This window comes from Neolamprologus brichardi, chromosome 17 (assembly GCF_056152115.1).
Source record: "Neolamprologus brichardi isolate AB-2024 chromosome 17, ASM5615211v1, whole genome shotgun sequence".
In the NCBI taxonomy this organism is placed as follows: Eukaryota; Metazoa; Chordata; class Actinopteri; order Cichliformes; family Cichlidae; genus Neolamprologus; species Neolamprologus brichardi.
Genome location: NC_142120.1, coordinates 19,370,598 through 19,386,697, shown reverse-complemented (window position 1 = coordinate 19,386,697; position 16,100 = coordinate 19,370,598). Strand labels below are relative to the sequence as shown.

Sequence of the window (16,100 nt, the reverse complement as noted above, 5' to 3'; positions counted from 1 at the left end):
AAGGTTATAAAGTAATATATTTCCGCTCCATTAGAATGACATGGCTCACAGGTACAAGTGTGGAGCAGAGTTCCTGCCCTCCCCACTGGCTAGTAAGGCTGAGTTCGCCCTAACAGCCGAGCCCTCGTTGACCCATAAGGCTCACTTGACCGCCGTCGCTGTGGCAGAGGAAATGGGACACGCTGTGGCATTTGTGGGCACCGCCACTGGAGAGGTAACAAATGTTTTTCACTATCCTGTCACTTCTAGATTATTCGTTCCCTCCTCGCCTTTATTTATTCTTTTTTACGTTGTCTTTTCTTTCTTTGGTTCGGGTACATAAAACCAGTGAGTGCTATATTTTCAAAAACAGCATTCTGTTTTTATTCCCTGAATGCTGGAAAATGATGTCTGACTGTAACTCTGACATTATTATGTTAAAGTTGCCATCAACTCATCCATTTTTGCCACTTTTCTGGGTTTTAGGAAAACAGTCTAAGCAGCGATGCCCAGAACCTTTGCACAGTTAAGAGACTTCTTCTCCCCAGAATGCCCTTGGTCCACCCCAGGCTCTCAGTTAGACGTGCACAAACCACCCCACCCTTCAGGCATTCTCATCTGGCACCTTACAGTGTTGGGGAGCAGCAGATGTACTTTCTGTGCTTTGAGTCTCATACCAAATCCCAAGAGTGCTTCCCCCTGCCTCTGAGACTTAGGCCAGACACCATTTGGGCTAAGCTCATTTTGACTGCTTGGGTCCACAGTGTTACGCTTTTGATCACCACCCACAGCTCATGGCAATAGGTAAGGGTAGGAATATAGGTAGGCCATTAAATCAACAGTTTTACCTTCATGCTGGTGGATAGCTGGATAGAGAGTAGCAAGTTAAATGGATCCAACATCTTTTTCTCTGCTGCTTATCCTGATCCGGGTCAGGGGGCAGCGGTCTAAGCAGAGAGAAACACTTCATCTGGAAGGGATGAAGGAGTCATCCTTATCAGATACCAGAACCATCTTAACTGACTCCTTTCAATGCAGAGGTTGAGCAGCTCTGCTCTAAACACCACCTGAACCTCTCACAGACATAATGAGTCCCTTATTATATCTGTAAGGGCGAGCCCAGACGCCCTCCAGAGGAAGCTGCTTCGACTGCTTGTATCCTCGATCCTGTTCATCCAGTCACAGCCCAGAGTTGGCAGCCATAGCTCGACCTTTCAGTCAACAGTTTTACCTTCATGCTCAGGTCCCTCTTCATCACTGTAGACTCACAGGGCAATCCATCTTCCCTCGCTTGAGGCTTGAGACGACACTCTGTGATATTATTTCGAAAAAGTGGATTGGGTGTGGGTTTTGGATGTGTTAATGCACTTTCTGTGTTTCTGCAGGTGCTGAAGGTGCATTTGTCAGCCCATCCTGAGGTGTACGGGCGAGCTGCTGGCAAAGTCTCTGGAGACAAGGTCAACAAGAACCTGCTGTTCGATTCGAGCCTCGAACACCTGTACATCACCACCGAGAAAAAGGTCAGATTCACTCACTCCGACGTGGGGCTGATTGATTATTCATTTTTACTAAATCCATTTCTCTCTCCTTTCATTCATCCAACGCCTCTGTGTCACCTCAAACCGAAGGTCAGGGACTCTGTCGTGTGCTTACTTCTGCTTTTTTCCATTTCATCCATCAGGCCGGAGACTTAATGAGTCTTTCATTTATTCTGTCTGTCTCATTTGATCATTTATTCATCCGTTCGAATAACACCAATACATCCGTCTACATTACCACACAGAAGTCAGCCATTGATTTATTCACTCATTCCCTTTCTCCACGGCTCCCTTTGTTTTCCACTCGGCTTTTTCTCTTCATCTGTCTTTCTTTCCTTTGTCCTTTCATCTTTCGGTCGCCATCACTCTCCGCGAAGTGAAAAAGATGTTATTGATTTAGAAATGAATTAATTAGAAAGCACTTCGAGAGGGCAATTTACTTTGATCAAGTCAAGTGACGATACCCGAGCTTGTTCCATCTGCTCATTTAAATTTATTAGGCCGCCCTCTTCATGTCAGAGAGGAAAATTATTTCCACCGCTGGTTGGAAAAAGTTCTCCACTGAAATACCGTCAATGCAAGCTTTTCAATTACAAGAAAATACTGCTCAGTAAAGGAAAATCGAAAATACTAATAGGCGGTCTGCGTAAAAGATTATTTATGCTCCATGTCAAATGATCCAGATCTGTTAGAACCATAAAACATCAGTCACGTGAATCACTTGAGTGTAAGCCATTAAACCAATCACTGAAAGTGAAGCTGTAAGAGTAAAAATGCAATCAGTCAGAAGACCTACATCCTAATTTACTAAACAGAAACAATCATAAAGGCTGATCATCAGGTGTCCTCTGGACTCTGGTGTAGGACCTGTGCCTGCTTTTCAAGCTCACGTCCCATTGTGACTCCATTAGCATTACAGCGATCGGTGGGGAATTAAATATTGACTGTGCTCTTCAGTAATTTAATTGATCGAGCCTGATGACATTTAGCCATCAGAAAATGAAAGGACGTGTGTAATACTCATGGACATCCAGTGGGACAAAGCCAGAGAAGAACTTTACACTCCTGCTGAGAGTCATGAGTGAGCCAGACATGAAATTACAGACGTTAAACAAATATTGAAGGTATCCAGAGTGATATAGACTTCGGGAGTATATCATTTTCTCAAATGTCACAAATAAATGCCATAAACCTGCTTGTAAATCACTGTAAAAGGATACTTCACGATACTTTACTTTTGCTGCTGGTGGTATTGAATTTAACTTTAAGCTGTTACATTGTCACAGTATTAATCTGTTCTAATAATATGTAAAAGTATTAATTCCATAATTCAGTTTTGTATTGTTTTATGATATGTTATTACATCCCGAGTCCTGCCTCTAAAAATGGGTGGAACATTTGTGGACTGGTTAGCACCGTCGCCTCATGGCAAGACGTTTCTGGGTTCAAATCCACGTGCTGGTCTTTCTTTGTGGACTCTTTTATTACTATTACTCTTCCTCCTCCTCCTCCTTTTTCATTTGTCTCAATCTCACCAGATCCATTAACTGGACTGGTCTTAATTTGAAGATTTATTCAGTATCAGATATCATAAAGTGGAGTGATTATTGTCATTTCAAATTCTTTATTCACTTTATTTCTTCCAGATAAAGCTTTGTTAATCTTATGCTGAACCTAGCTGTGCCCCCATAGTTCATGCTCTTTCTCAAATGGGCCATTTTTGCTCCTCGACCTCAAAGCCATAGTCTTTCTGATTGGCTGCCTCTTGTGAGCAGAAGTTATGAGCAATAGGTGAGTGCTCAAAGTCAGATTTAAGTGCATTATAAGACCATATTAGGAATATCCACTCTCAATAACAACAACAAGAGCCGAGAATAGACAGAAAGTATCTGAATCAAGCTTGAAAATTTGGCTCACTTGCACATACACATAACTGCTAAAAGGCGACCCAAACGTATTTATCACCAGAAGAGCACGGAGCATTTCTCATATCAGATTTCTTTTTACCGTCATTTGAAAATATCTTTCCCTGGTTGATAGTTGTTTTTTTTATTTGTTTAGTTTTTATCAGATTTCTCCTCTTCCCTCATCTCCTGTATGTTGTTTAATAGAACGGAACTTTCACAATAAAAGCCTGTCACATGTGTGCAGATCACCAAGGTTCCAGTCCAAGCCTGCCAGCAGGAGACGAGCTGCCACTCCTGCATCGGTTTGAAGGACCCGTACTGTGGCTGGTGTGTCCTGGAGGGAAAGTGAGTCGCACATGAGCAGCTTGTAGACCAGCTACCACCACCCCACCCCCCACCCCCCAGGAAAAAAAAAGAAAAAAAAAAAACGAGTGTAGAAAACAAACAAACAAGCAGACTTGTTATGGTGCCTTAAGGTTTGAAGAACCTTTTTTCTAAAACAAAGGCTGTGTCTGTTTGTTTGTGCACATTTATGATGTAAAACTAACTGTATGACTCAGGAAACACCAACTTAATATTACCACCTTATAAAGCCAAGCTCATATTCATTTTTTTCACTTGTTCTTTCTTTAACATCTGCTCGGTTCACAGGTGCACCAGGAAGCAGGACTGCGGTAGGTCATCAGAGCTGAACACCTGGCTGTGGTCACCAGATGGAAAGTGTGTGCAGATCCAGGGTTTCAACCCGCCGAACCTCAGCTGCAAGAAGACAGACCAGGTATGAGGGAGCTATACAAGAGCATGCATATTGCTGTGAATCTTTTCCTCTGTGTGCTGGAACCCCCCTGAGCTAAGATCAGTTCTTGCTGAGCTCTGCTTAATTTAAACCACTCAAAGCTGAAACTCTGGCAGAGGTGGAGGGCTCTTTGTCTGTTCTGTCAGCAGCATTTCAAACTTCTTTCTAACCTCTGGTACATGGATCTTCAGGGCCCCTCAGGGGAGCTACAGAGAGATAAAGACATTTTTTGATCCACAGCAACATTATAATTTACAATTCCTCTATGCGAGCCAGATGTATATTGCATCGTTGTTTGTGCTGACAGCTCCTTTGAAAACAGCTCTGTAGTTTTCAGGCTGATGAAACTCAGAAAGTGAAAAATGTGCTTCTTGGAAATGTTGCATCACACCCAGAAACTGCTGATGGCGTCTAGTTTCGGAAAATCATGTTGGAGCAACACCAACAGCGACACAGATTGATCTATGATAAGATCAGCCAACACAGTTTGTTGCGGTTAACCATCCTAAAAACATTTCCATGTTACCGTAATAAGCTGTGGATTTTTTTTTTTCTTGTTGTAACTTGCTGTCAATTAATTCTGTCCGCTAATCTTCCAGCCTCATGTTCGCTCATGGCAAATATTCAAGTTTATGGTTACAAAAAGGTTCACATAGCAGGAGTGGCTGATTTGTACCCTCAATTTAAAAATTCCGATTTTGAGCACATAAAAACAAATGTGATATAGTGAGTCAGTTGCAGTTTATTTGATATTAAACGTCTGGAACTAGTTTTACTAATAAAGTAAACTGGGTTTTGCTTGCGGAGGCTAGGTGATTGCTTTGGCCACTAGCAGACTGTCACAGTTGCCCGTAGTTTCCATGGTAGATGCCTACTTACTTTCTGGTTTTCGTTGCACTTTCTCAGATTTCATTCTGTACTCTTATTTGATCATTTGATACTGACAGACACTCTGAAAGACAGTGCTCAATTAGCAAGTGTTTGCAGACAAGTTGGTGTCATCCATGCAAACTACAGGTGACTGTGGTAGTCTGCTAGCAGTCAAGCACAAGGGGATTTTTGGTGCAGCACCCTCTTTGCAACCAACTTCACCTAGCAACAGCCAGCGACTTCCAAAAACCACTTGGCAATCCATTGGGAATATACATTTTTCCCTAGCAACCAAAGGCAGCCAAGGGGACTGAGGCCTTAGCTGGCATTGTCCTTACCATCAGTGAGGATACATATCGTCTTCTTATGGATTCTATCATCAGATCCCAATTTCACAGTCTTTTGTCAGTATGGTTAAAGTGTTCAACAGCAATCATAAAGTATACCATCTTTAGTTTTCCTCCCACATAATAGGAATATAGCACCAGTATCACATTTTGTTTTGTTTTTTGTTTTTTTTTATCAGTAAACAGCAGGTCAACAAAAAAAATATTGACTTTGAAAGTCACATTTATCTGAATACTCTAATACAGCAAACTTATAACATTAATAGTGTTATGTTGAATAAATTATTAACTCATAGAGCGGTTAATGTTAGTCTCAACTGACCCAGGCTTCCACACAGTGGTAAAAATGTTGTGGCTGTTTAACCTGTTAATGCATAAAGTTAGGTAATAATTGCTTTTGTAAGTAATGCTCAGCTGTAATTGCAGGGGATCAGCTGCTATTAGCAGCTTTCATTAGAGGAGATAAACACACAGTTCCAGTCTGGTCCTTAGCCACTGCAAGCATGTATTGTTTCAGTAGTGCATCGTTAGAGGATGTATGCAAGGATGTCTATATACGTGCATTTAAAAACACTTTACTGTGTGTACCCGCTACAGCATAATGGTAGACATGGATTTACTGCAGGCACAGAAAGTGTCCTCAAAGCAAACTTCACATGGAAGTAGTAGTACTATAAAAACAAATAGGAGGGTTTTTACTCTCAGACTGATACTTTTGCTCGTATTTTAGATTTTAAAGATAAAAATTAGTTTCAAACAGGAGACGCCAACATCTAAACCCTTTAATAACATGGTACGAACTCGTAGCTCCTACATGGCGTTTTTAAAAAGTCCTAAAACTTAAAAGTTTCTGTCTTTGAGTAGGTGTTGTCATTATGTACCAGCCGCCTTAATAAAACTTTATCTTGTACTTTCAAGGAGGCAAAAATGATCCTGGCCAACAGCATTAAAGTAACACTGAGCAGCTAATTTATGTAACGCTATAAAATTCAAAATCGAAATGCTATAGCAGCAATTTTATGGAGTACACCAAACACCAGCAGAGAATGCTGCGCTTCGTCAATACATCTTAACATGACGGCTTCACTCTCTGAATTAATGAGGGATTGATCAAAGAGCTGATGTGCCCGAAAGACGCGTCGTCCTTCAACGCGTGCAGCACCACGCTGTCCACCGACGTCGTCCCCACATCATGATATTTCTACTCCAAACCTCAGGTGTTATCCAGCAGATGCAGCCGGCTTGCATAAAATCTAGTTCATTATGCATTCTTAGGGACTAAAATTCAGCTCTAAGAGTTTCAGCAGTCGCAAGTTTGAATGACATGAAACGACTGAAGTTGCTGTGTGGGTAAAAATGTTTTGTATGTAGATTATAACATTGGTGATTGTTTATTTTGGCACCATAGTCCTCACTGTTCTCATCAGATGTGATGAGACGACAAAACAACATTAAGGCTGCGTGACAATGCAATCAGGTGAGGCTATGATAAACGCTATGCAAATACGAGTAGGTGGTAGTCGTAAATACAGAAACTTTCAAACCAGTTTTTAAATTTGTCTATTTGTTTGTTTGAGGCAAAGTTACAAGTTAATCAAGATAAGTCCAAAGTATAAAAGCAGATGTTGTCATTCAGGGCACCGGGAGAGTTAAAAGTCTTCAAGTCAAACATTAAATGTACCAAGTTTTTTTCTTTTTAAGCTGTTTGATCTTTTTTATATTATTTATACTCTGCAGTCCTATGAAAAGCTAAGGACCCTCCATGAGTAGCGGTAGCGTAATAGAGCTACCTTTAACAGCAATAACTTGAAGCAGTGGTTTTCTGTGTGACTTTACGAGTTTATCACATCATAGTGGAGGAATTTTGGCCCACTCCCCCTTTCAGCATTGCTTTAGTTCATTAAGATTTGTGGGCATTTGTTATTTGCAGCTTTCTTAACATCAGCATCACCGTGCTGACAGCTGGTATGAGGCATTTGTGCTAATATGTTTCGTTTTCTCCCAGCATTGTGATGTCCATTATGGCCAAACTTTTCCACATTTTGAGAGAAGCCACTTTCTTCTGACAAGCCTTCCAAACAAGCCATACTTGTTGAGTCTTTTTCTAATTTTAACTAATGATCTGTAATGTTTAACATCTGAGGCCTGTAGAGTCTGAGAGGGAGCTAAGAAAACGACAAAACCTACAAAAGATTCGCAGCACCCAATGGTGCTTATCCTCATAATTTCTGTGAAAGCAGTAAGGGTGTACTTTTCTCACAAGTCCTTGAAACTTTCTTTATAACAGGGGTACAAACAGAACAAATCTTCAAGCTATAGTAACAAACTGAAGAAATACAGGACACAAGCAATTTAACTGAGGAAGTTGTGTAGCTAAAAAGTAACCCCTCCCAAATTGAGTTAAACAAAAGTTAAACCCAGTCTTGTCAGCGCCTAATTAATACGAGCGCCACACTTCAAACTATGTTTATATTCATCTGATTTCCTTTGTTGAATATGTTTTGGGGGGGGGAGTAATTGCTGCCCTGATTGTGTTCATTGGCAACATTTGCTCCAATCAAGGATGTGCGAGATCTTTATACTGCAAACAAATCACAGGAAGAAGGTTAGACTAGGGAGTGAAACACATCACTGTAAGCTCCTGTTTCGTGTGTCTTAAGGCTTACTTAAATGCCCCTTCTGACTTAGATGCTATAAGAAGGTTGGGGTTTTAATTAAGTATTACAGTTAAGGCCTTTGTAGAAATAGTCAATTTTGGGATTATCAAACCAGCAAAGGTGATTATGGAGCAAGAAGATGATGGCGCAATAACAGTTTTAGCTTCCTAAACATGTGTTTCTACTCGAAGCTGTTATCTTTTTCTGTTTTTCAGGTCTGTAATTTTTTTCATTAAGTATTAAGTCTTTGGAGAGTTAGGTCTGCAGTCAAGTTCAAGTCACGTCTGCAGCCCTGCCTGTATCTGATTTTAATTAATTATGTGCTTCAGATAGCGCTGCTGTAATCTTGTAAAGTCGCACATACAATCAGAAACTCTGATCTGCAAATTGAAAAGGTGTCAAACGTTGCTCTTTGCTTCAGTATTTTAATTTGAACGCCAAAATCCTTTTGAGGTGACGTGAGTTTCTGGTGGAAAGGAGTTGAGCTCATATTCCTCTGATCAGAAGACTCTGTATGTTAAACCCCGGCAAACAATCTTCTGAGACCAGACAGATAAATCTGTTGCATCTTAATTGGGAAATTTGGTGCTATCGCCTCCGTTGCAGCCCCTAGTTTGTGATTTGAACCTGATAAGACAATTGGATTTTAGCTTTAAAAGAAGGAAAAACTTTCTTCTCGAGGTTTTACATACTTAAAAAGAAGAAAGTGTCCCAGGTGACTTCGTCCAGGGGCTTCTCTGGTCCGATAGTTTCGCTAAGATCAAAAAGTTTGAAATTAAAACTTCAGCAGCAAAATTTAAATCGGTTGAGGTCAGCACAGAGTAATGAGGAGCTGATGTTTGAACAGTGCCAATGAATAGCAATTATCACCGCAACTCTCACACACAAAAACTCACATGTATATGCACAGAGAGTCAGACACGTCACGGTCTCTTATTCTCTTCCACACTGAGAAAGAGAAGACAAAAAGTATACCCAAACATTGTTGCAGTCACATACCCGCTAAGCTAATTACGCTGTACTAAATGAAATTATTATTGAAATATTCATTAGAAAAAATATTTAATTAAGAGGATGGGAGTGCATAGTAAGGACAAGACTGCACAGTATTAGAGAGAGAAACCCAACGATCCGTTTGAGCAAGCACTTGACAACAGTGGGGAGGAAGAACTCCCTTTTAACAGGAAGAAACTTCCAGCACAACCCGAATCTCGTGGTTAGGTGTCTGTTGAGATGGACTTAGGCTAATCAGATGGGCACAAACACAAATTCAGCTGAATGGCAGAGTTTCTGCTGGTGTTACTGGGATGTAACAAACACCTCACAGCTGTATGGGACCAGTAAGGTGCAGCTCCAGAGACCTGCCAAGGGTGCATACAAAAGCATACAGGGCCCAATCTACAGCAGAGAGTAGTAAATGGGTAATTATGGAATATAAATGGTAACATGGTTAACACACACATGACTTACAGGTGAAAGTTTCCCTCTTTGAAACCTGGACTTTAGGGGTCACAAGCTGGTGTTCTCTTAGAACAGGTACCAAACCTGGATAAATGGGAGGGCTGCATCTGGTGTAAAATTTGTGCCAAATCAAATCCTGTGTGGCAACACTTTGGTAAATAAAGGAAGAGCTGAAAGTGCCTTTAGTGGTATATAAAAGCATGGATAAATGAAAGGGTGAAGTCCATGATACCCTGAGGCTATAGCAGCATCCCAAAGAGGTTGAAAAGCACTGTTTGAAGCCACGAGTTTATGCCACCTGAACACAAACTGGCAGTAGATGGATGTTTATGAAGACTGACATGAGAGTGAGAGTGACGTGCTCCGTCTAGCTGGGATAATATGATAACATCAGCTCTTTACAGTTTGACAGGGAAAACGATTTGAAATACAACTCTGGGCTTAACAGGAAGACAATGAAGAGAAGCTAATATGGGAGAAATAGGCTCTCTCTTTTCCTGTTTGCAGTCCTGCTGCAGTGTTTTGGATACACTGAAGGCTTTTCATGGAGCTTTAAGAACAACCTGATAGTAAGGAATTACAAGCTTAGAATGTGTCTTGATGCATTCTCAATCATCCAGGTAAGGAAATCCCCAAAAAGTTGATTCTGTTCATCTGGATGTAGCAATTTCTGTGGGAAAAACATTTAGTCACTAATCCAAGAGACTTCATCAATGTCAGTCTCTCTCAGACCATATTAATGCTGGAGGTCATCCAGAATGAGTCCCTGTTATAAGTTTCTGAGGATTTCATGACCAAATATAGACAAACCTGGATTTCAAAGTATGAAATTACAGTTCAAGGTCTTTAAGTCTTTGAGACACTATAAGAGAGAGGTGTGGCACTTAAAGAATCCTGAGTTGAACTCTTCCATGGAGTTGAGTATCCAGCCAAGTGTAATTAATGGCCCTGACCAGGTCCTGGTCGCAAGGGCAGCAGCGGTCTCCTCCACCACTTCATTGGTGGAGGCTATACCGAAATTTTAAAGCAAGCAAAGAGACTTCATCCCTTCAGAGTCTCCTTCCTGGCTCTGCCCTGGTTGGAGTTCCTTTCCTTTGGATGAAGCTCATTTCAGCCTCTTGCATCTACCATCTTACTCTTTCAGTAGCTACCCGTAGCTCATAGCCTTAGGTGGGATTAGGAACGCAGATCCAGAAGTAATCAGCGACTGCAGACGCTGCCCTCCTGTGGGCTCACCAGGCGCAGCAGGAGCTGTAGGGCTCTGGTGCTTTGCAGATCAGAGGGGCAGCCCCGGGTGGTCTCCGGGTTACCAAACTGTTGCTGTGTTGTGCATGTTTTTCTTAGTTGTTGAGCAGCAGTGCATCTCTGAACTGGATTATCTATACCATCATATTAATCTTTCTGCTCAATGTGTTCAATGTCAATTAGCCAAACTAACAAAAATAAATATTACGACTGGGTTTGTTTGTTGTTGTTTTTTTAATAAAACAGGTGAATGTCCAGGTGTAATAAAAATATGACAACAATATTACAATGTCATGTATAACTTTATAAAAATGCATTGCCACTATTTCCTAGAGGAGAAATTTAAAAAGATATAAGACTTAGGTCTTAGTGTTAGTTCTGCAAGCACTGCTGTTAATAATACAGTGAATTCATCAGGTCAGTCCTCTGCATGATGATGCCTGAAACTGCCTCAAACCTTTGCACAGTGCATGCATACTGCGGCTCCTATCTTAATTACTCTGTCACACCCTGTCTTATTCTGTAATTCATACTCGTACACAGAAAGCACACTCCCTTTTCTCTGTCTACCAGTGGCTCACACCTCTCGTGTTTCTTTATCTCCCCGCAGCCAGTTGAGGTGTGAGGTGAAATATAATTACTTCTCTGCTTTCATTTTCCTTCTCGGGTTCATCTCTAACTCTCCTCTCTCTTTCTCCCTTATTGTGCCTCATAACTCCTTTAATTTGTGCACTCTGTCTCCAGGTGGACATCAGCATACCTGCTCTCCCCGCACTGAGGCCATCTGATGACTTGCAGTGCGTTTTTGGTTCTTTCTTTACTGGAGCCGTGAAACATGGCGGGCAGGTTACTTGTTCGCTGCCCGACCCTGTGGAAATCCCACCCACTCCTGACCAGCAGGGTATGTGAACAGATGAAGGATGCACAGATAGTTTGTTTTCAGCATATGGACTTTGGATTGGATTAGATTGGAGTGGACTGTCACTCAATTACACATCATAAAAACACATAAGCATAAACTAGAATCCACAATCATGTTAATATCTTAAAAGAACCCGTTGAGAATGTGGAAAAGCTAAGGTATTACCTTGGTTAGAAAGTGGCATGTGTAAAGTGAACAGACACTGATATCTCCTAATTAGTGCTAAGTTTGAGTCATTGCATCATTTACTCAAGCTATCCAAAGCTGGATCATGATCCAGGTCCACAAACATGGAACATGCTCTCCAACTCCTCCTGTTATTTAATTAGATTTGGGAATATTCATTCATATTTTGAGCTGGACTGTTATCTTTATTCTCCGGTTTGATGTATTTTTCTTATTGTTTTTCTTCTTTTTTTTATTTGGCTCGTCTTAAATCCTAATAGCACACTGTGTATCTCCTTTTCTATTACCTACTGTTTGTTTACATCTCATACTCATGCATTTTAATGACTTTGAACTGCCTTGTTGATGAAAGGTGCTGTGTAAATGTATTTGGCTTCCTCTCAGCGAGACTGGAGCTACCTCAACCTAACTATTTTAAAATCCTATTGTATTTTTACTCAGGTGTGCAATAAGTTCTGTCTGTTTTCATATTAAAAAAGAGGGTAACTGTGTAACTGTCATCAGCTGTGTGCTCCAGGAGCAAGAAAGTGAGCTGTGTTTTAAAAAACCTTTAAATATAAAATGTAGGTGTTGCAGTTTGCCCTTTTAAATGACATTGCCTCCTAACATTGACCCTTATTTTGTGCCACCTATTAATGGTAACCTGGTTAAGGTTATTAGGTGTTAGATTAGATTAGATTAGATTAGATTAGATAAAACTTTATTAATCCCTCGGGTGGGTTCCTCTGGGAAATTTGTTTTCCAAAAAGCACAGCACCGACAGAAGTTACAGAGTTAAGAATATTATATATATATATATATATATATACACACACACATATATAAATACAAAGACATATATAGATAAAATATACAAAGGGGATAAATAGAATAAATAGGAATAAAAATAAAAATAAAAATACAAGTGAATTGCACATTTCAAGTATGGAGTCTATGTAGTATAACAGAAATAAATGGAGAAATAATTAACAGAAAAAAAGTATATTAACAGTAAAGTCAATGTTTTTACATTTTGTATCAAAATACAACAAATTGGTGAATGCAGTGCTAGTGTAATTTTTTTTTATTGCACACTCTTGAAATGTGAAGAATATAAAGATATAAATATTAGCATATGCTACTCTCACGTGTGTATAATAAAATAACGTCTGATATATAAACTGATAAACACTTTGTTTCAGAGTTGATAGGAGCTGGAATTTTATTACTGTTGACCAAAGTTAGCCATGTCCTGCCTCCTCCCTCCTTTAGCTTTGCGGTCTTGATGCTAAGCTAAGTTAGCCGGCTGTTAGTGGTTGCATCATGGAAACTTACTTTGTTTGACTCTCGGTAACTTGCTCCTTTAACAGTTAATAGGAAAAACAACACCAACAAAAACTTGATTTTAATGTGTGTGTGTGTGTGTGTGTGTGTTTGTGTGTGTATAGACTTTGTGTCAGTTCCCATGAGGATTGTGGCGAATTCAATCGAGGTGACGTCAGGAAAGTATGACTTCTACAACTGTGCTGCCACCGTCAGGAAGAACCAAAATACACCGTAAGATGGATAATGTAACCTTCCCTCCCCCATATATACATGCGTGTATACCGAAAAAGTATACACGCATGTATATATGCGTGTATCACACATCCGCTTTACATACATAAAGCGGACGTGTGATGGCACGCACTTCTCGTTGTGTTTTCAGGTGTATAGCGTGTGTGACCAGTAAGTGGGGCTGTCAGTGGGACGCTCAGACTCACAGTTGCAGTGACGACGACCATAATGTGAATGGAGATTACATAATCAAACCCCAACAGGTAATAAAATAATAATCTGCAGCTTTTTTTTTTGCCTTTTAGAACTGCTTTAATTCTTCGAGCACAGATTCATCAAGGAGCTAGAAACACTCCTCAGAGAGAGTTTGAGGTGATCTGAGTTTTGTGACATGGTACATGGAAGCAGCCTTTAGTAGATGGTGTGCACATGTCCGTCCATCTGAAGGGACAGACAGGGTAGGTTGTGGTGTTTAGATGATGCTTAGTTGGTAATAAAGGGGCCCAAAGTGTACCAAGCAAATACTATCACACCACCTGCAGCCTGAACAGTTAATACAAGCCAGGATGGAGCAGTGCTCTCGTGTTACCCTGCTGTCTGAATTGAGATCGATAAGACCAGGCAACGTTTTCCCAGACTTCTGTTGTACAATTTTGGTGAGCATGTGCAAACTGTAGCCTCAGTTTCTTGTTCTTAGCTAACAGATTGGAAAGCAGCGTGGTCTTCTGCAGCTGCAGGCCATCTTCTTCATGGTTCAATGTGTTGTGCATTCAGAGATGCTCTTCTGCATACCTTGGTTGTAACAAGTGGTCAGTTGAGCACTTTTGCCTTTCCTATCAGCATGAGGCAGTCTGGCCATTCTCCTCAACATAGACTTTTCCTCTTAAAGAGGAAAAGCCGCTCACTGGATATTTTCTCTTTTTTGGATCATTCTCTGTAAACTCCAGAGGTGGTTGTGTGGGGAAAATCCCAGCAGGTGTACTCAGTTTTACCACTATAATTAGCTGATAGGATATTTGCTCTAACGTGCATATGAAGTCTACCTAGTAATGTGGACGAAAGAGTATGGAGTGGCTGAAGCTCATCATTAAAATCAAATATTAACAAGGAAATTGAATGTTTTCTCTGTTTATATTGATGAGTTATTAAGTGTCTGAAGTGTTTCACAGTGAGCTGTGACGATTCGATTCGAGGATGGATAATTCACGGCGTTGCCTGAAGTGTTTTGTTTCCCCATGAGTACTTACGTTGTATTTGAAGGTGTGAACTGTGCTGTTAGCTGTTGAGCTTAATATTTCTGCTCCTGCTTCTCTTTCTGTGGTGTAGTCTGACAGTTGTCCTCAGTTTGAGTCTCCGGAGCCGGCGTTGATCCCTGTGGGCTACCAGATCCCCATCAGCTTCCAGGGTAGAAACCTGGACAGCTACATGGTGAGATCAGTCAGAGCTGCTGACTTACTGCTTCATAAACATCCAAATATTGTCGTCAACATCATCTGTGTGATCATTTCTCTCAATTGTGTGTGTGTGTCTCTTCAGGACCGGACATTTTTGATCGGGACTGAGCTGATGAAGCACAGCGAGCAGGAGGTGACAAAGGAGGAGGAGACATCAAAGTTCAGATTCAGAGGATATAAGGTCAGTATAACGAGGAGGAAGAGGGGACAACCTTGTTAAAATTTGGGATAAAGATTAAATACTTTGAGCCCAAACAAGACAAATATTCTGGTTCCAGTGCAGATTTTCATACTTAAAGCGGACCTGTTAACTCATGTTCATGTTAAACAAGACCGAGGTTTTCAGTTCAGTTCAATTCAGTTTTATTTAAATAGTGCCATATTACAGCACTCATCTCCTCTGAGTGCTTTATATTGTAAGATGAAGACCCTTAGCATATCTTAGCACATATAATAATAATAATGAGAAATCCCCAACAACCGGACGACCCCCTGAGCGCAAGCATTTGGTGATAGTGGGAAGGAGAAACTCCCTTTCAACAGGAGGATGCCTCCAGTAGAACCAGGCTCAGGGAATGGCAGTCATCGTGACAAGTTGGGGGTCATAATGAGGTCAGTGTATGTGCAAGTAATCTCTGTGATCCAATCACAGACTTCAGACCGCTGCATCCAATGTGGTCATCTCAGAAACACAGCTGTGAATGTAAGCACACAAAGTCATCTAATTAGAATAAATGTGACGTTATAGGTTGTCAGAGTTTTCATCAGGGTTTCTTAATCACTGAAACTACCAGTTGAAGGCAAATTGAAGGTTTCTGACATGTCACCTCTTATCCCGAAGACTTCTTTAGTTCTAAAAGGTTACCAGATGTTGAACCCCTAGTCAGGCTGTCACCTCAGAGGAGGTCCTGAGACCCATTGACTCATCCTGTCCTCATTTGACTCTGAGCATCTGAATCTCAAGGGGTGTCAAGGTGGCTGATAGTTGGTGTAATAGGCCATTACGGTTCTCTGATGGTCAGTCCACGTCAACGTAGATGGCCTCTTTTACTCATGAAGACTGCTCTTGGGTGGAAAGTGAAACATCTGAAAGAAGACTTGGATGAACATGCACAGACACTGATCTGTGTTTAAGCCGTAATACGAGCTGGTTTCATTCTCTGAACACTAAGGACAGGTGCCTCAGGGCTTCCTTTATTTAC

General features: G+C 40.9%; 1 protein-coding gene across 1 annotated transcript in view; it reads left to right on the top strand.

The window, feature by feature from the left end:
* The window catches only part of plxnb2a.1 (plexin b2a, tandem duplicate 1), a 224,324-nt gene that overhangs the window by 163,071 nt on the left and 45,153 nt on the right, over nucleotides 1–16,100 (top strand). The window contains exons 8-16 of the mRNA XM_006780946.3: nucleotides 35–214; nucleotides 1,365–1,499; nucleotides 3,669–3,769; nucleotides 4,076–4,202; nucleotides 11,545–11,701; nucleotides 13,336–13,444; nucleotides 13,596–13,707; nucleotides 14,771–14,872; nucleotides 14,981–15,079. Coding sequence (XP_006781009.1) covers nucleotides 35–214; nucleotides 1,365–1,499; nucleotides 3,669–3,769; nucleotides 4,076–4,202; nucleotides 11,545–11,701; nucleotides 13,336–13,444; nucleotides 13,596–13,707; nucleotides 14,771–14,872; nucleotides 14,981–15,079 — 1,122 coding nt within the window. The remainder of the gene's footprint in view (nucleotides 1–34; nucleotides 215–1,364; nucleotides 1,500–3,668; nucleotides 3,770–4,075; nucleotides 4,203–11,544; nucleotides 11,702–13,335; nucleotides 13,445–13,595; nucleotides 13,708–14,770; nucleotides 14,873–14,980; nucleotides 15,080–16,100) is intronic.